The 21,028-nt window shown below is 37.5% G+C and overlaps 1 protein-coding gene across 1 annotated transcript in view; it reads right to left on the bottom strand.

Moving 5' to 3' along the window:
• Positions 1-1,826: 1,826 nt before the first annotated feature.
• Positions 1,827-21,028, bottom strand: part of dok6 (docking protein 6) — a 57,604-nt gene continuing 38,402 nt past the window's right edge. The window contains exons 4-8 of the mRNA XM_036522329.1: positions 16,264-16,383; positions 14,186-14,375; positions 12,884-13,022; positions 11,483-11,591; positions 1,827-2,114 (exon numbers count right to left, since the gene is read on the bottom strand). Coding sequence (XP_036378222.1) covers positions 1,951-2,114; positions 11,483-11,591; positions 12,884-13,022; positions 14,186-14,375; positions 16,264-16,383 — 722 coding nt within the window. The 3' untranslated portion in view covers positions 1,827-1,950. The remainder of the gene's footprint in view (positions 2,115-11,482; positions 11,592-12,883; positions 13,023-14,185; positions 14,376-16,263; positions 16,384-21,028) is intronic.

Below are 21,028 nucleotides of genomic sequence, written 5' to 3' on the forward strand. Positions count from 1 at the left end.
TTCTTTCCTTATGACAGCCATCTGTCTAAGTAGCTACTGTTAATAGCTAGCGAATGGCTTGCTATTTGGATTCAGCAGCAAAACATACTGTCTATCTAGCATGTGCTGCTTGCTGGGATCCCACTTTTTAAAACATTATTAATATTCATATAGAGTCTCATATTCAAAAGGCCCTCAAATTCTCACTATTTGGCACCTTTTGTGATTTTGTACTTAAGTACCTAGCTACAGATATCCTACCCAGCTAGCTATAAACACTATTGCAGTATGCAATGTTACCTTATCTGCAGTATGCTAACTAGCAACCAATTGGCTTGCTAGACAACAATTTGGTGTGCTCCAGGACTTTTCAATTCAGGAAAACAAGTTGTAGGAGGACAAAAAGTAACTCTGAATATCTTTGTAACTGGTTATTGGAACACAATGAAATAGCAGAATATAGGAGCATTCTCAAAATTTGAGAAAGGGAATAAGATTACCTCCCAGAAGCTGAACAAAGCGAAAGGTTTGACCAGGACTCACACTGATTACATGTCCATGTAGTTAGCTACTGTTGCTAACTAGACAACCTGACTAGTTGGCTAGCAACTACTTTCCCTTTAAAAAGAAATAGGTAAACTGCAATTTAAATTAACATTATTTAACAGAATAAAAAACATTTTTGCCACATTTCTTGGGACACCCAGAAGAAAAGCATGATTTGAGAAGAAACAGCTAAACTGGCATTTGAGTGCACAGCCACAGATTGACTTGAATGGCTGATAGGCTGACACTGCTTCGTTAAGACCGCTGAATCATTGTCTTGTTCAATACCATTTTGATTAGATTTGATTGACAGAAAACAGATGCACTGTATGAATAAATAATGAAATCATGATGTAAATTAATGTTGAAATCTCTTTCATAATAGCACTAATCTCTGTATTTTCAGAGTTGATTGATTGGTATACTTGTTTCATATGTATTAATTCCATTATGTAAATATTTATTTTGGCATTCAGTACTGGTTTTATTTATCTTATTTTGACATGTTTTGTCATCAGTAAAAGCGAGAGATGACAAATAAGATACCTACTGATGATTGTGCATGCTACAACAGCAAATGCTTTGTTTGGGCCTAGGGTTGCCCGTTTGCCTTCCTCTATCCAAGACAGACAAAACCAGAGTTCATTGACCCTATCAATGTCAGATATAGCCAGTACAGCCATGTTGTTCCCTATTCAGAGATGGAAGGGTTATCTGTTCATATGGCTCATTATAACAATTTAATAAAATTATACACCATGACGATGGTGTGTCAGAACATGAATCATACAGTTAAAAGGTCCAGTCTGGACAGAAAGTGGAAAGATAGCTTGGACCACGGAAAAAAGCCCACTTTCAAATGATGGGTGCAGCTAGTATAACGTTGAAAATATGGTGTCGACTACTTGCAACTGAATAAATTAAGCAATTATGAAAAAGCCGACTCATTGTCAGACAGAGAGACAATAATGTATCAATAAAATAAACATCTTAATTTTAAGCATTGCTTTGCAATTATAATGTAATTCAGATCAACTCGATGTCTGTCCATCAACTGTGATTGAATACATTTGTGACATGTCATTATATAAAATTGCATGTATTAGAAATAACATTGCTCAATTTTTGGGAAAGCTATGGTTTTCAAAACAAGTGCTACTGTAATAAATACAAGGACTTGCAGCAGTCATAATTTATTTCTACCTTTTACCTTTATGGGGAAAAATACAGAATTTGGTGCCAACTAGGGTTACAGTTGTCAACCATGAAGTACCAAAAACATACTCTACAATACATACAAGTATGGTTGTTGCTCTACAAATATTATGAGTATTATGATTGGATACATTTTATTCCTATAAGCTTGCTAAAGTATTGGAATGTCCTGTCTTGGCTTGATGAAAACTTTCAGCCTTTCAGCACATGTCATTGGATGTGTTCAGAAGTGTAGTTCAATCCATAGCCACTAGAGGGAGACAATGCTTGTTCTTGGTGTTGAGTCAGAGGCTGCGGCTCATCGCCACTTTGCTCTGATAGAAAGCTGGGGAATGTCTGCGCTCGGGGTATGAGTGTCATCGTCAAGCTTGGTCCTGTAAAAGAGAGAAATTATGATTTCCATTATATATCGCCCACCCAGTCTGCCGTGATGTTGTCAAAGCTGCTAGTTACATGTAGTCAGGAATATGGAAAGTAAGATTAATGCAAACCATACATTTCTTACAAATGATGAGTAAGAACACATGAGGTGGGGTAGCACACCTGCAGCGTTGGCTCCAGCTGAGACATGACTCACTGAATAAAATGATGCCACTCAGATGATGACATGGCATCATCATCTGGAAGATTTATTCAGTCAGCTTGAAATATTAACATATTGTAACCTTGTTTTTAATACTTTTTTTGTCACCTATCTGTAATATGTTGAGATGTTGTCCTGGGCTAAACCAGAAAACCATAAATAGCAATAAATAAAGCTATAAATAAATAAATAACACTGTTAGGTCAGCAAGGTGCAAGGTAGCAGTGATGGAGTAATCCCTTGGTACATACAACATGTTGTGAACCCTCTTGGACCCTTCTACAAGCTGTGTGTACTCAAGGATTATCCAATCACTTACAAACGTAATTCTTCTCTCCCCCTGATGTGTGTGTGTGTGTGTGTGTGAGTGCACTTATCAAAAGGTTTAATCTTATATTAAGCCATTTTTTAATGAAAATGACCGTGTAGTGAGCAGCCAAGAAATATCATTGGCTGCCCTGGCCTGTCTGAAGATAATTCTGTTGTCAAAAGTTCACAGAAGAATATCTAGCCACTGCACTGTAACTATAGAAATCAAATCTGTAGCTATTGTAAGTTGAGAACCTAAAACCAGTGAAAAAGAAAATAGGGTGCAAAAGAGTATATTCAAATAATAACCATACCAAAAATACCAGGGCAAAGATTCAGTTAGCAATGTACTTTAGTTCTTTATTTGTTCTTTAGTTTGAGTAATGTGTTTCAAGTATTTTTTTCATTGCTTTGAATTGCTGAGCTCATTATGGTGTTTAAGTATTTGAAAAAAGTTAACATTTTCCTTCATTACTCAAATTTAAGAAGAAAGCACATTAAAGTTGGACTGAATTCACGCCAAAATCTATTTACACATGAGGCTACTTGCCAAAAAGTCCTTGTATCCAGGATGGACCATGTGATGCACAATGTCTTGTCCATTAGTTTTGCTGTTTGGTCAAATAAACTTGTCAGTTAAATGCATTGTTTTGTCTTGCTGGTTTTTATCCATGTCTTTATTTTTTGTTGTATTACTGTTATATTGTATTACGGTATATGTTAAAGTATACATACTGTATTTCAATATTTAGGAAATGATGTCAATTTGCTTCTTTAAATAAAAATCTATGGTTAGCTGAACAGTGTTGAGACTCCAAGAATGCATTGTTCTCTTTAAGCTGAAAGTGTATTTGCTCTCTTAAATGAATTCTAAAGTCTGGTGCATGCTTACTCACATTGATTGAGCATACCTTTGCATGAGGAAAATAGACATTAGGGCCACATTTCCTTAGTGACTGACATAATTAATTATGGATATAGAACGGAGCTGTAAAAGGTCAGACAAGGATATTATGCATCTCCGTTATTGTACCTTTTCAATATTTTTATCTTTCATAAACGCAGCACACATTTTTAAAAATAATTTCCGAAATGTACAAGACAATCCGGATCCCATGTTTAAGCATCCACATTGTGCCAAATGAGCTGTACAGCATGTAATGAGAGTGAAGGAAGGCTTCGTTTCCATTGCATCATGACTTATGTTTGGAGCTGGTTTCTGTAACGACTAAAAGGAATCTCTCACATTTCCCTCGCACCGCACACCCTCTCTGCGTGATCGGCCGCTCGCGCTACAGCGCTTCGCCAAACGTTTTACCAACAGAACCTCCAGGACCATCACTGGGAGGGACGGTCTTTTTGCCAGGGCTCCCCAGCGTGAAACATGTCCCTGTCACCTTGGAAATTACTGTCAAGCTGCAGCTTTCAGCGGCAGAGGCCTTCCCAGGTGCCGGATGATGGGTGCTGGCAGCACACAGGACAGGGTGAGGGGAAATGGAGCAGGAGCCAGGCGCTCAGCGGTGGGCCGCGCTTGCTCTCGCAGCGCTGACTCACAATAGCAATTACAATCAACGTCCACAGCGGCCACAGACCGAAAGATAAACTCGTTTCCCTTTCTTCAGCCTGAACGTCATTTGTAAGAGCTTGTTCGTTTTAACAGCAGCTTATTGCCTGATGTTTTGGTTTTGCCCTCACAATAAGCAAAATCACCTACACACAGACATCCATACTCACATCTGAAATCATTGAGTGTTTTCTTTTTTTGCAGTGTTGTAGGGGCTTCTTTTGTATGCTTCACTGTTGATATTAGTGCCTGATACACTGAAAATCATCATTATCTCACTCCAGAAAGACCAAACATGCATGCCAAGAGAATACGCCATTCATCTCTTTCCTAGGTGTGTAAACGAATACAGGACGTCTTGACATACACACCTCTCAGCAAGGGTACTTCTTTAAAAGAAAAAAAAAAAGATTTCATCAGCAATCATTGATTTTTGCAATCAGCAGTCTACAGATACAATCTGATGACAAGCAGGATGACTTTCCTCGTTCAATATTAGTTTTCTGAAATGGCTGGAGCGAAACGCAGCATAACGGTATCATTGCTCAACCAAGACAATACCATCTTTTAGGATGCCAATTTAGCAAAGGGGCAAAGTTGTACGTCAACTTCAGCTAAAGGAAAAAAAAAAAAAGAAAGCAAAAAACCCCGGTACATCCATTAACAAGCTGGCTTGCTGTTGTAAATGTGCCCCCTGTTGTGAGGGGGCTTTGGACGTGGGCCTCCCCTGTGTAGCACTGACTGATCCAGCCTCCCCACACCTGGGGAGAGGCAGACAGTGATTTGTCATTGCCTTTTCATTAAAAGGGAAGGTCATGTCCCGCTATCTACCGAGGCAGCTGCTGTATTGTGGAAAGCACAAACACTGGAACACACAGCCTCGTCTTCCCTCTGTCTGACCTCCAGATGATTCAACAGTCACATCTGTAACTTTAGCAGGTGGGCTGATGTTATCGCTACACCGTGCTAATGCACAGCCCTCAGCCCTCAGCCCTCAGCCTGGAGTCCGGCCCTAATAGCCCTCTCCAGCTCCTCTATTATCAATGCGTCTCATTTGCTCCTACAGGATTAGACTGCATTAGCATTGCTAATGTTACAACAGTTAACTGTTGGACACTTTGCGTTTTAGCACAACTGTATCATCCGGTGAAAATTGTACAAAATGACATTAAAACCCACGAAAAATAGCACTCTTGTACTTTTCTATTCCTTGTGCGAAATTACTCATCTTAATTGACCCATTTCTGGCCAACTGAAAGGCTCTTTTGCACAACTTTAAACTTTAAAGTGCACTTATCTCTTCGCCTCAGCAGTCTTTAGCACTAAAAATACCCTAGATCTTTTTTTTTTTTAACCTTCTACATCATAAAACTTGCATAATAATATAACCATATTGAAGAAAAGTTTCCATATGTGCTATACACGATCATCAACAAAACTGCTGATCAGGTCAGTGCCACTGTCCAAATAGGTCAAACTTAATTTACTGCTTGAGAAAATTTTCAATGACAGTCATCAGGTTTCAATTACATACTGCTGTCTGCATGTCTGTCTTTATTTTGTTCTAATAAAATGTGAGTCTTAGTGATGAGAAATCATTCATGACAATGTGATTTATACCCTCTTGTACATGATTCACTTTAGTTCTCAGACAACATGAATTAAGGCAAAAAAGTGAATAAAACCTATTATTATCAAACTCCACAAAAATATTGCCTTATGGATTGCCTTTACAGTGGTTATGAAGCCATCATATCCTGGGGTGCTTGGGTTTGGCTGAAATGACAGCGTAATAACAATATCTGATAATTACTTGATAACAATAATCAGTACATTTCTGCTAATGTCTGGGCTGAGAACATTTTAAATGCTTATGTCCCAAGCCATTTTTAAACAAACAGAAATAAAGAACACAAAGTTTTGTATGACAGATATTAAATCTTTCTTTAAATTAACACCTTTCTCATTCCTTATTAAAACATCTCAGTTTTCCCTTGACGAGATGGAAAAAAAGAACACAGCCGTGCTTCCTCACAACTTCAGTTCAGTCACCTTTACGTGTGAAAATGGCTCTCATGTGGTGACAGGGAATACAGTTCAAATAATGGCCCCTTTCATAACAGAAGTAAATAATTACCAGGTGAACAAATGTTAGTTTTTATTGGCACTGTGATTAATGCATTGTGTCCCGTGGCCCTGCGCTGCTATACTGATTCACGCTGTAGATCGACCGACTCCTCACTGTGTATCTCAGTCAGCCTCATTTTAGTGCAAGCAGTGTTGCATTGGTCACCGTTGCTGCTGCAATACCACCAAACCAATGTAGAGTATTAGCCCTGTTATCTGTTTTACTGGCTAGCAGGTAAGGTATGGAACACTCTGCCTCCAGCATCTCATTAGTCATTGACAGCTCCTTATACGCTGCTAATGTTTGCCCTGTTCACACAAATTAACCTTGTTTCAGCGATAAGCATAAATTCTGAAAATACTGCACAGCTTCTGTTTTCCTGCCACCAAGGTACACGTTTTTCCTTTTTTTTCTGGGAGCAGTACATCTGTTTAATATTTCCAATCTCTAAGCAAATTACGCAATTGTCTGTTACCCACAAGGTTATCATTTTGCTTTTTGTTTGTGTACCTGTTTTTCTTTTTTTTTTTTTGAACTACACAAACTGGCATTCAATTTCTTATTTGCTTATCAGAGCACCCTGCATTTTACAAACAATACCCACTCAGATATTTAGATATGCACTACACTGTACACAAAAGAGGGGAAGGGAATGGCAGTAATATCCCACTCAGGAATCGAACCCATGTGCATCCAAATTGGTAAAATATTTGGTCCTTCAGGAGAGTGAGTGAAATGTCATTTCCCAGGCACAGGAATATGCATTTGTGATTTGTGTAATGCAGTAATTGAAAGTTCAGGATCCACAATCCACGATCCCTCTAAGGAGCCAAATATGCTGCAGCAACAGAGATTAGCTGAATGAAAAAATAAACAAATAACAGCTCTGCAAGCCACAATGGGATAGGAAACAGTGTTCTTTAATTGCATTTTAGGGCTTCTGGGTATTTAGTCTCGAACAGAGCATGACTCAGCAAATTAAGCAAGCTGATAGCAAATTCATCTTGTGTGCGATCAAACACTAGGAGGCACTTTGATGGAAAGCCTCCATCCTTTACTGTGAGACAAAGAGCCCTGTGGGCCTATCTGGAGCTGGTGTGCAATAAAAGAAAGCCTAAATAAAGCAAACCAGTTACAAATATCAAAGTTCCAATAAACAAAAGCATTTAGACATTTAAGTCTACATTGCAGACTGCTCTTCTCCTTTAACAGTCTGAGCAACTCTTGGGCAACTGTGTATTCACAAAGTCATGTAATATTAAAGCAGATAATGGGATTTCAGATAGTGGAGTTTCATTTTTTGTGATGTCATGACTGATTTCTGTGAATTTGGTGTAAAAAACTACATTTTCGGACTGGTCTGAGGCCAAACCTTTATATACATACACCATACAGTCCTCTCGGAATTATTTCTGTTTAGTTTTTTTTATGTTAATCTTTAATTTTAATGCGCTGCACCAAGAAATGTCATATTGTTAATGAATACCAATTTATTATTTTTTATTTAATGAATATGTATTATTTATTACAATGTTACAAATTATGATTACACTATACTGTAAGATGCTGTAGTGTTGTATGAGAATCTGGCACCTCTGAGGCAGATCTTTTGTTTTGGTTTATATACTGCTTTCTACAGTTTAACCCACAAATGTGCAATTGGACTGAGGTCTGGAGACTGTGATGGCCAGCTGAAAAAATGTGTTTTATACCCACTTAATGATTTTTTCCTACATCTTAACAAGGGCTCCAGGACCTGCAGATGTAAAGTAACCCCAAAATATAATATACCCCCTGTCATATTTCACAGAGGCCATGTTTTTTTCTCAACATGAACATCATATACCAAATATAATGTTGGCAGGCAGGTCCAAAAGACTTAATTTTTATTTCATCTGACCATAAGACATGTTTCAAATCTGATGTGCCTCATTAAGTGGTTTGCCTTCAGAAGAGGCTTATTCCTTACAACCTGGCCATGACTGTCACATTCATGAAAGAAATAATGCTTCTTTTTGACACGTATGCTGTAGATGCCTGTTTGTTTGGTTTGGTTCTGTTGTCTATGGATTTACATTTGCCTCCCAAACCACTTGCCTGCTTGGAAATTAGTAGATGCAGCTTTTTGAGATTTCTTTTATAGCTCCTCTCAAATTGTGGAGATCAATGAGCATTTTGCCTGCAGTCTTTGGAGAGGTATCTGACCTTAACCATGGTAATGCATGCTACTAATAGATTTCTGTTCTCTCATTTTATACCGCAGGGAAAAAAGGAAACATTTGGATGTCTCTTTATAGTTTCAGAAGCTTCCACAAAACTTTCAAAAAGTAGAATACTGGTGTAGATTTGTTGTTTTTTTATTATTTAAATGATTGTTTAAATGCATAATTAACCAAGACCCATCCCATCTGTTTTCTGGTGTACGAAGTATTGTTTGTGAACAATATGGCTATGATCTGAGTGATTCTAAAAACATTAAACTGTATCACAAAAAATAGCACACATGACCAAAACAGAAAAAAAAGGTATCACTCAGTGGCACTATAGTAGCTGCTGTTATGGCTTTTCTCTGAAAGGAAAGCCATGACCTTAACCATGCTTAATAATTATGAAAGATCTGGAAAATTTATCCATTATACTATTTAAATTTTTACATAGTTACTACTATCTAATGAAAGTAGCAGGATTCTTTTTTATCATGCTTATTATGAATGGATACATGGTCTGGAAAGATGTTGTATTGGCCTCAGTACCCATTAAGCCTAGCATATGGCTTGCGTAATCAAACACTGTGATCAGAAACCTCTTAAAACACCTTTTCCATCTAGCTTCATGGTGAATGGTTAGGGTTAAGGTTACATTCACATTCATAAGGTAGACATAATGCAGAAAAAAAATCTGCTAAATCTCCTGAAATGGAGACAAATTAGATGGCCAAATGCTTTCTACATTAGATATTTACAGCCCTGAAAGCAACAGCAATGCCAAAAATAACAAATGAGTTGTGGTATTTTTTCCTATATAGTGTAATTTGTGATAACAGTGTGGAACTCCAAAGATGTGTGCATTAAGAGGCACATATTTAGAGATTGCCTATTGTTTAATCATGGTCTGCACATTTACTTTGAAAGGTCTTTTATGTTGGAAAAATAGCACACAAAGGAATGATGCAAACTAATATTTCACACTACTCTTTCGAAGCTCAGCAATGCCATCCCCGATTATATCAATTTAAATGTAATATAATCTTTACACTCGGTGTCATTCTACAAATACATTTATCCACCAACACAGAAAATGCTCTACTGAGTCAGAAGGCCTCGAGCGAACATTCAGCTCAGTCGGTGTAAATAGGGTCCTAGCATGATGAGACCAAACCACCCTCTGCTTTACACAACAGAGGCAGTGAGTCACTGCTCGACTTTCTCATAAATCTCGCAACATGTTCTTCTCCCTGTCACTCAGCTACCTTGTTCTAACATTGCAAAGGGAAAAAATAAAACTCATTTTAACTCATGACTGCAGGGAGTTCTGTTCCTCTTTGTGACAAATGCTTGCTTTAGTAAGTGTCTTCCCCATTAGCCACACTGTAGGTTTACTGGGCTGCCATGGCTCTCTTTAATGAAAAAAACAGGGGAAAAAAACAACCAACTGACGAGAGGAAGATCAACAGCATTGCTTGAAAATGGCTTCAATTAATATATGTAAAACTTTAGTTTAAAAACCATACTGTTACCAAAGAAAGAGTAGACACAAATTTGAAGTTCTGACCATTCCAATATAAAAATTAACTGGCTATGGTGACAGATACTGTATCATAAGTTTGACAGAACGTGTAATCATGAGAAATGTTTATATTGTTTATATTATATACATATATGTGACATTTTCTAATCTAACTAATCTTTTAAAGACTGTAAAGATAATTGTGGAGCCTTTAAACTGGCACACCAGTTATAGTCTACCCCAGGTTTAAACTGGCTGCAGAAATTACATCCTATACAAAAGCATATAAACTCATTGTAAATAACAGAATGTGTGCAGATTTGTCAGGCAACATACTACTTCATGCTGCCCTCCAAAGCCAATCTCCCTTCTCAATCTTATTGACTACCCTCTCCCAATACTCGACACCCTACACACATAAATCCTGGGAAGCCAATGCACTCATGCACTCAAAACATGAACCTAAACCCCACCCCCACCTTACACACCTGCTGCATGGAATCTCTGTCCCCCTCCATTTTTGTATATGATTAATCCAAATAAAAAAGCCATGATCTCATCAGTCAGAACTCAGTACATACATACATATACATACATACATACATACATACATACACAAAACCATGTAATACGATACCAGTTACATCCAACAAATGAAACACTTTCTCAATATAAGCTTGTGCTCATTTGCAGAGGACACCGTACTTATTAGAGGGTCTCTCACTAAAGGTAGTCTAATTTATACGACTGAGCACATTTCAAAACCATAATTGATATCACAACCAAACAGTAGCTGATGCACTATGAACTGTTGATTCTTGATTATTCTCAAGCGTGACAGAAACGTTCATTACTCCACTCCTATTCACTAGTTTGTTTAGCATAGCTCAAGAAAAAACGTTCATTACTCCACTCCTATTCACTAGTTTATTTAGCATAGCTCAACTCCATAGCATTGACAGTGGGCCAAGGATGAAGGGAGATGTAGGATCTATTTTAAACAGAGGGCAGCTTTAACCAATTAAAAAACAGGTTTTAAGTGCCATACATTCAAATGTTTTCCATGGACCATGTGGGTGGACTATTTTGCGACAAAATATTACACACAATCATGAACAACATTTAGGCATCAGCTCATGAAAAGTGCCTTCTGACCCGCTGAAATGGCATCTGAACATAAAGTATAGGCTTGGATATTTATGGGGATTATTGTAATACCGGAAGAACTGTATATCCCCTTTGCATCCAGTTTCCCCCTCTCCAGTTTAAGCCTGATCTCTCTGCATCCTCAAAACCTACAGCACCTTCGGTGTCAACTGAAATCTGTGAAAACCATTAAAAATTCTCCATAATCATGATACTCACAGGAAAACCCAGAGGTTGCATTACCACTGAATGTCAAATTCAGCGAAACGTCCCCAGGCTGTCTTACCTTGGAAACTGTAGATATCCCCCACACTGCTCTGACGCATGATGTGATGCCAGTAAGCACTCCGTGGCAGAGATATTGACTTTGATAATGTTGTCTCATTTGAGTGTGTCTGGAACACAAAGTAAATCATTATATATTTTTCAAACCATTACCTGCTGACAGTCACTTCACTTCTTGTTTTTAATTTTCGAGGATTTTTCAGTATTCAGGATAAATTAGTCGACTTATGAGGCCCATTAATCTTTTAACTGGGTAGTACACTTGATGCAATTTTCAAGGAGAGGAAACAGATCATCCATCATATTATCTGTTATCATTTCAATCAGGACAAACTGGGAATGGTAAACATTTATAATAGTTACAATAAGATAGCCAAACAAAAACAAGATCTGTTTACATACTAAATATAGTAAGGGTTGGCTTTCAATGAATATCTTGCTGTTAAAAAGTTTCATTGTCGTTACACTCTGGTGTAGTTCCATTATAACAGCATACCAGTATTCCTCTTTTCTTCACCATGAAATGAAACAGCACCATACTCAGAATCTGTGAAGGAACCTGGCCTAGATGTTACACAGCATTAGAACAACAAAAAAATAGATGGAACTGCCTATGAATCCCAATATGTGCTGTGAACAAAATGGGGTCTCCCACGAGATCCTATGAAGCGGATTTGTGATGTAGTCCATGCAACGCCCAAAACAGGATAGATTTTGGAGTTAACAGTAAATTTGGCACAGAACCCCACAGGACACAGGTCTGAAAACCTGGCCAGATGGATGGGGCCTGCCAACCCTCCCACCCCCGACAGAGATTTGCGGGGTAAACGAATAAAGAAAAATAAAAAGGAGAGTAATGATGTAGCAGAGGGAAGAAAATCAACAACAGCAATCACTGGAGGTGTGAGTCATTTATTCAAGGGTGGAGGACTGGTAACACAGGATAGGGGTAGGCTTTAACTCTGGTTATTCAATGTGAGGATCACTGCCCATAGACCATCTGTGAAGCAATGCTGTCTGTGCAAAACATGATATAAAAAAAAAAGTTTACAAAAAAAGTGGCAGCAGTGTAGCATTGTGGTAGGGACCAGGACTTCAATATAAATTGATATGATTGATATAAATATAATTAATATAAATTAATATAATTAATATAAATTAAATATAAATATAAAATAAATATAATATAAACAACCAAAAGGTTGCTGGTTCGATTCCCTGCTGGGGCACTGCTGTTGTACCCTTGGGCATAGTACTTAACCCACAAATGCCTCAGTAAATACCCAGCTGTGGGGTAAATTACTACTAAATTTGTAACCTATGTAAGTCATTCTGGATAAGAGCATCTGCTAAATGGCAATAATGTAATGTAATGATGAGCAAAGGGTTTTGCGGTACCTACCTGTGAATGTTTCTCCATTTCCATTAGCATCCTCTCGTGCTGCTCTGCAATGGACAGCGTGGCAGAGTGTACTCTCTGATAGATCATTTCTCCCTCTCTCGTCTGAAACGTGAAAAGTCCCTCTCCAGTGTCACACATTCTGGAATGCAGGAACAGATCCTCGTTGTGGCTTCACAGGCAAAACATAATGTATCCTTTTTTTCATTCCACAGAGTGGCATCTTCCATAGACGTTGTCACACTTTTACTTTCACGCTCTTAATGCATGTCAGTACACATTATTTATATATTATATATAATTAATTATATATTATTAGCAAAGCCACTCTTTGCTTTTTGAACTATGCAATATTTGTGCTGATAAAAAGCGTGAGACCACTGTCTGCTTTACCGTGCGACTGAAAATGAGCTCGAGAGGAGAACGGTAAGGTGAAGGATGGAGCAGGCAGAGCGCTTTATGGCCTTGTTTCAGATGTATCACAGGGAGATAGCAGAACAGAGAAGAATGAAACAGTTTTGAAGTGGTAAATTAACTTCTCCACCACAGTAGACAGCCAGATAAGAACAGTATCATGTGTAGACTGACATGCTGGAAATCTCAGGATTAACAACAGAGCTTTATAAATGTATCTTGGAGGCAATATAAGATTAATCAGCAAGGATATTGTTTTTTTCTGTGTGCGAGCGAGAAGAGTGATGAAAACATAGATGATATTAAAATTACTTGCATTTTTAAGATACAGATTACTGGAGTGTATCACAAATAAAACTATCATCACTATCATTACAGTGAAATATCGAGGCTGTAAAGAAAGAAAAGGTGGAGGATGATTGTGAAGCTATAATGTATCAAAACTCCTTCAAAGTTGATTCCACTGAGGGCATGACTTTATCTCCAGTGAAGGTCAACAGATGTGATAAAGATTTTGGTATTAATTTGTCACTTGTAACTGGCAGGAAATGGTGATCGTTAATTAATATAATCAATTAATGATCAATGTTTCCTGTGATTATAAATGGAAGCGTGTATGGTCAGGGAGTTTTTTCTCTTATATGATAACTTTATGTCTGACCAGTCTACATGCTAAATATACACAAGTTAGTATGTATTACACGCAAATAGGCACTCCATGGAGAGAGAACATAGCTGTTGTCTTATTTCTTACTTAAGTAATTAAAGGGTACTTTTTTCATGTGTTTGTGTTTCAATTTTTTTTTAATTTACATCTTATCCATAACAGCAACAGCAGCATACAGTTTGATCCTTATACAATATATGCAGCACAGACCAGTTGAACCATACCTTCCTGATTCAAATGTAAACCAGGTTGAATCTCTTCCGTATCTCCTTAGGGAATTCAGGGGCCACATGACCAGCTTGACTCTGGCGTTGTGGATGTCCCACAGATAAATGTTCTCGTGTGTGATCTGCATAGTGCACTCTCCATAAATGTCCAGATTTGGCGTAGGCATCAAATAAACGTTAAATCTCTCTGAAATCACAAACATGCCAATACAAATGCATTAGATGTTTAATTCCTATCAATCATCACCTCAAGATGATGGACACTATAATATTATGAAGTATAATTCAAGTACAACATTTTATGAAACACTGTTTTAGTGTTTATTTACCTTACTGGACCCTTACATTTTGCATTTTATATGTATATGCACTAATGAGGAAGCAAATTACTACTCTAGCTTTTGCTTCTGTTGAGGCTTTTTCTTTAAATGAAGTGCATTATATTTCCTTAATTATGAAATGTTTCATTCCACCCTTGCATATCAGTATATTGAATTGTGAAGAGGGGCTCCTCTTAAAATGATTCACTTCTCAATTTGGAGAACCTGAGAAAGGCAAAATTAGACGAAAAACAGGAATGAAAAATTAGATGGTCTGAGAAGCGTGCTCCTTTTAAAGTATAATGGATGTTATATAACCAATAGATAAAGACAATCGTTCTGAGAAATCAGGCTGTACTTATCAAGAGCTTTATTATTTTCATTTCTCTCAAGTGTGGACCCAAAGTTGAAAAGAAAATATGAAGGTCAATGGATGGTTGCCATGGAGCTGAGGTGGAAATCAAGCAGTCATTACATTTTCCAAGAACAAGGGGTTGAAACTCAGCACAATCTCAATTATTTTAGGCTGAGTGCACTTTATAATTAAAATTAATAGTGGCTAATTATGCCTAATATTTCAAAATAAGCTATGTGTCTTGTGAGAGGAAGTGGCTATGTAATACGGTGCTATTTTGGGAATGCAAAAATGAACTCTGATTTAATTATTGGACCCTGCTGGTAGGGATTTTTTAATGGAAGTATAAATACAGAGCCTTTCGTATTACTCCCCACTCACCAAATGGAAGAAATAACAACCCCTAGCTTATCAATTACTAATGAACTACATTGTTTTTATAAAAACAAACCAACATTCCCTTGCCATATGTTATATTAGTACTTAGGCCATCCCAGCAGGAAATACATGAATAACACTGAAGCAAAGAAATAAATTAATACTGAGATAGTGTATGTAAGAAACTGCAATATGTTGCCTTTGTAAAATCCAGGACTACATAAATAATAATCATTGAAGATAGTTACTGCCTCGGTATAACTCTTTCATTGTGTTTGGACTTAAACTGCTTACAGTTATGAGGAACTTCAAACATACCACCAGGGTTATTTAAAAGACGGTACATTATCTTTCAAAAGAATCATTCATTAATACTATTTTTGCTTAATGTCTGCAAGCAATGATTTATGTGGATGAACATCTTTGTAAATTACTCTTACATATCTGGGTTTATATCTATTACAGCCAAATTTTGACCATTAGATGTATTTGTTCAGATAGTCAAGGGTATTTTGACAAGAAAATATGAAGCCGAGTTAAAGCATGAAGTCATACCAAGAAATCAGAGCGATTTTTACAGACCAAAACAACTAAACACACCTTTGTAACAGCTACTTCAATCATTCTTACAACTGCAGCTTCATATCTTAGTTTCATTTCAAATTGGAATTAAATTCTAAAAGATGGCAACAAAATAATCACCAATTTTCACTTTCAAGTTACACAGCTGCAGGGGTGCAATGTCTTGGAAGAACCATAGCACATTTATTTTACTTTGTTTAAGTGCTATAATCCCATCCATCTCTCTGACAAGCTTCATTATGAGAAAATGCGATGATGCACAGCAGTACTCATTAGAGCTTATGGAGAACCTTGGTAAGAGCCAATAATCTGTAAACATGAGACCAGCCAAACCTTTGAGCCCTTTGTTTCGCTAACACATTTAATTTGGTAATATAATCATTTATCATTACAAAAAATGAGCCAAAAGTTGCAACTTTTCAGACTAATTGGACACTAACCATTTTGTTCCCTCTGCACGCCCGCTGCTAACAGGTCTGGTTCACCGAGACTGATATCATTAAGCCTGGTACCCAGACACTCCACACACAGCAGTTTACACCACTCTTCGGCCTCCAGCTCTGTGAACAGAACATAAAGTAAGTCATGGATTAGGCTTTTAAAGGCACACGTGTGGACAAACAAACCATGTGCCTGCTGCTCATGGTAATACAAACAAGGCAGAGAAGATGAGCTCTGACGAAATTAGTCAAAATCATCAAGCCGTAGACGAAGGAAAACAGGAAGTCATTGCACGAACACAGAATAATTGATTGTCGCACTTCCTTTGTTTTCAGAGTTATACAGCTTTGCTTTTGTTATGATTGGATTCTCAGAGACGACAGAGCAGATGAGAGATTAGTTTATGCACTGAATTCAAGAGAATCAATAGCCTATTATGCACATTGAAGGGAGGGCAGAGAAAGTGCTTTCTATCACTGGAAAGCGGAAAACTCTACTGCTATTACTCCACAAAAAATTAATTAAAAATAATAATAATAAAAATAGTGGGTCTCATAGCTACCTCAAGTTTCATATTAACGTCAATACCAATATGCTTCTGCTACATAAGATGTTTTATAATCAACACTTCAATGTGTGAGTTCCTAAAGTGACATGAGACATTTAAAGAAGGCAAATAGTTGGTGCCCAAATTACTGGTGCGTTGGTCACAGAAATGGCAAAATTATTTATTGTGTCAAGGGCAACAGCATAATGATAGCATACATCAAACAAGTTATTTAGTCATTTAGAAACTGGCTGTAACCAAGGCCAATGCACAACAATGCATAAATTGGTGTAATAAGCACAAAACCTGGAGATCTGAGCAGCAGAAATCTGAGCAGTGGAAGGACATACCATGCTCTTTTACTCTTCTTCCTACATCTGGATGGGTCTATGTTTTGAGGAAGCCTTTAACCCACATTTGTTGTTCCTAATTGTTAATCATGGTGGATCTGTTATGGTATGGGCAGCCATCTTGGGGGAGTCATTGGGTCATCGGGCCATTATTACTCTGCATTGTAGAATTAAGGTCAAGGAATACAAAGCCTTTATAGATGACCAGCTGTACTCTATATTACAGACATTGTTGGCAACGTCCCCAAGATGTTTACACCCACATACACAGCCTCCTTCATCACCAGAAGTAAACATCACTGGGAAATTTTGGAATGAAGAGTTCCATATTATATATATCATTATTACTCCTATTTTCTATTAGTTATTACATCCTTTCTCCGGGTGCTTTCTGATGCAAAATGACCCTTAAGAACTGCCAAAATAACCCAGATTGGTACAGATTCATCCAAGGTAATGTGTAAGATTGATCAAAATGAAATGCATTGGCTATGGCTTGTTTAGTTTGCTATTGCTTATTCAAAAAAGGAAGCACATTTAAGATGGTACAATTTTCATTTTATTTTTCTGTTTGAAAATGTAAAGATTATGATAATTCAGTTGTTTTCTGAAAAGAACTGCAAAAAGTAATTTTCTTAAAATTGCATTTTTTTTAATCAGAGTATCACATGAAAACAAGTGTTTGCATTTATCAGAGATGCGCTCTACCCCAGAGCTCCAGAGCAGCTGGTTAATTACATGGAAAAGGATGGTCATTTCACAGGAAGCAGTGACACTGCTAAAAAGTCTCAAGTTGGAGGTATTCTACAGATATCGTAAAACCAAGAATGATGGCACACCAGACGAACCAAGAAAGCATATCTTAGATTACAGATTTTGATATATTCTTCCATTACTATATAATTCAATAATAACTCTCAAGGCTAAAAAACCAACATAAAAAATCTCATGAGTTTTTGTGTTGGTCTAATACTTCCTATTTAAGTTATCATGCGTCCTAAAAGCTTCACTCAACAGATTCAGGAGCAATTATTTGTAAAAATGCCATCTCCTGTAACCCTGTATTAATCAAGCAAATATGTGCTCTATCACAATATAGTGACACTCCCATAAATTATCTGTCACCTCCTAGGTTCAGAAATGAATGCAGCGGAACATTTTAGAAAATTAATTCTACGAGTTCACTAACACTAAAATACAAGCCTGGAAGTATTCTCATATGTGGGCAAATGATGACAACAGCAATATATTAAAAGTGCTTCTGGGCATCCTATGCAAATCCGATTGTTTAGCTTTGTTTGTCTCAGGAATTTATTCATAATTGGTAATCAGGACTAAAACAGTGACAACAACAACAATAATAATAATGGAAGTGCAGAATATTTTCTCAGACTAACTCTTATTGTATACAACTGTGTATGAGACTATGGCTGTATTGACCCCAATACTTTCCAATCATACCCTTATCAATGATTGTCTGTTTGAAAACATGTTCACTTGAATAGATGAGGAAAACAGCATTTCATAAGTCACACTTCAATAGAATTCAATAAGAATTCACCTTATTTTAACAAATACATGTATATATATTTTAGAAGGATCACATTTCTTGGCAAATATTACCATATGACTGACACTTCTCTATGTCAGGACTATTACAAAAGAGCAGCCCCATTTAAATGATCTGTCTTCAGTTGAGGAACACCATAAGAGAGGAGCAATCCCTGCTTACAAACTGAATAACCCCACCCTACTTTTCAGCATCTGCTCTACAAATAAATATACCATAATGCTAAAATGACATGAGATTGCAACCACAAGACAAAAAGAAGATATCTTTAATACCTATTAAATATAAGACAGGGTAACAGAAGAGTAACAATAAGGTTGGTGTCATAACAATGTTGTATTGTCTTTAGTAAGTGGGTGCTAATGACACCATTAACTTTTTGTTGTAGTTGTAACACCTTCTCTGTGACTTTTTCTTCCTGCAAAAATGGGCCAACTTACATTAAGCATTTCCAAAGTTCTGTGGTAAATTTTTGTGCTATCCAAGCATAAAGTACAGCAAGTAAGGGTGTTAATCTTTAGATAACTTGCATGGCCAAGTTTCATGTCTGACACATCTGTCACTGTAACTATTGGTTAGGACAGAAGGAAACACTATATGAATACTTGAGCTGTGCTTTTCCTCTTTGTATGTACTGCACAGGCTGGACCATTGGGCACATCCCAGTGAAATGCAGCTTTCTTCAGTTTTTTTTTATAGAGATAAACAAATGTGACCTTTAAGTGTGTCTAACTTCTCACACACTTCTAGACCCACTGAGTGGAAAATTGGATAAACAAACACTTCATCAGCATGGCAGACTGTGACGAGCGGCGTGCATGCAGGCTGAATGGGGAAAAAAAAAGCGCAGCCAGTCGTTTTGTTTTGGGTTCCACATTTTTATGTGTTTTAACCAGGTACAGACAGGACCACATGAGAGCGAAAAGCCACGAGAAATGGTGTTTAATCAGCGGGCCGAGCGGGAATCCAGCTGAGCTCTGGGACTTGTGTCACAAAGAAATAACAAGTTACTGCACCCTGCGAGTGCTGACACTGTTCTGCTGAGGCGAAAGAGGGGGGGGGGGAGGGAAAAAAGTCCCTAATGCTAAGAAGCAGGCCATAAATAGCCCGTCACAAACTCTAAGTAATACGCATTCCATGACTATTCCAGCAAAAGCAGACTTGACACGGCTGCCTAGAGAGAGGGAAGTGATTTGTACCGGAGGCCTGGTCCCCCCGCATGTGGTGGACATCCGAGTAAAAGGGGCTCCATATGGCTGGAGCTTCTGGGGAAGGGAAGTGTCAGAGAATGGCAGCTGTGGGCATGTACCTGAGCCAAGATCGAGAGAGAGAGTTCACCGCACTGCATGAAGAGCACTTAATCCCACCGGAGCGACAGAGTTACAGTTCGGCCAAATTTGCAGCAGGGACCGGACGCCGATTTTGATGGAGTTTAATTCTTCTTTTTTTTTTTTTTTCCTCATTATATTGCTGCTTCAGTTCTTTCTACCAGAGGGAATTATTGAGTGTTTAATAAAATCGCTCTTGGGATTTCATTTAATAAATAGTTTCCTGTTGATTTTTCCTAGTGCTATAACCTGTTTTTTTTATTTCCAGATAAACTGATACATTGCATACATGCTGAACTCAGGGTATAACCTTCTTAGCACTCCTACTGTCATGCATAAAAAATATATTAATATTAAGCAGGGTGAAATTTTAATGGGGTTGCAATATTATTGAATTAGATAGTTATATAAATGCAACTAATTAAAATGTATTTTGTAATACTGTACTGTACTACTATTGTGCAAAACTGCACTTCTTCAGACTACTGTTGAATGTTTTCAATATTCACACAGTATACTTGACGTAAAGCATTGTGCTGTAAGAACAAAATGTTATTACGCTGTCTGTCTAACAAGCCAAAACATCATATAACTAAACAGTGTATACAACACCTGGTTTATTATCTAGATACTTTGGCAAAAAATTAAAAACACCACTGCTCTTGAAATGACAGACATGCTATTTTGACAATACTATTGTTAATTTGAAAAGGCAGATGACACAAAGAACAAAACTAACAAGTACACTGCCAATTTTGATCTCTGTGTCTGGATAAAAAAAAGATGGGGCTCTGTAACAGAGTGCATGTCCGTTACATGGAAGTAGGTCAGCTAAGCAGAAAGATCCGGGTAAAACATACCATGGTACCATCTACCATCCCCATTTTATTTCACCGGCTCCTTTGTTTGCCTCCTCCCAAACACACCCAAACCACTGACTCTACAAATCAACAAGGACAGGCAGAATGT

Source organism: Megalops cyprinoides, chromosome 2 (assembly GCF_013368585.1).
Source record: "Megalops cyprinoides isolate fMegCyp1 chromosome 2, fMegCyp1.pri, whole genome shotgun sequence".
NCBI lineage: Eukaryota > Metazoa > Chordata > Actinopteri > Elopiformes > Megalopidae > Megalops > Megalops cyprinoides.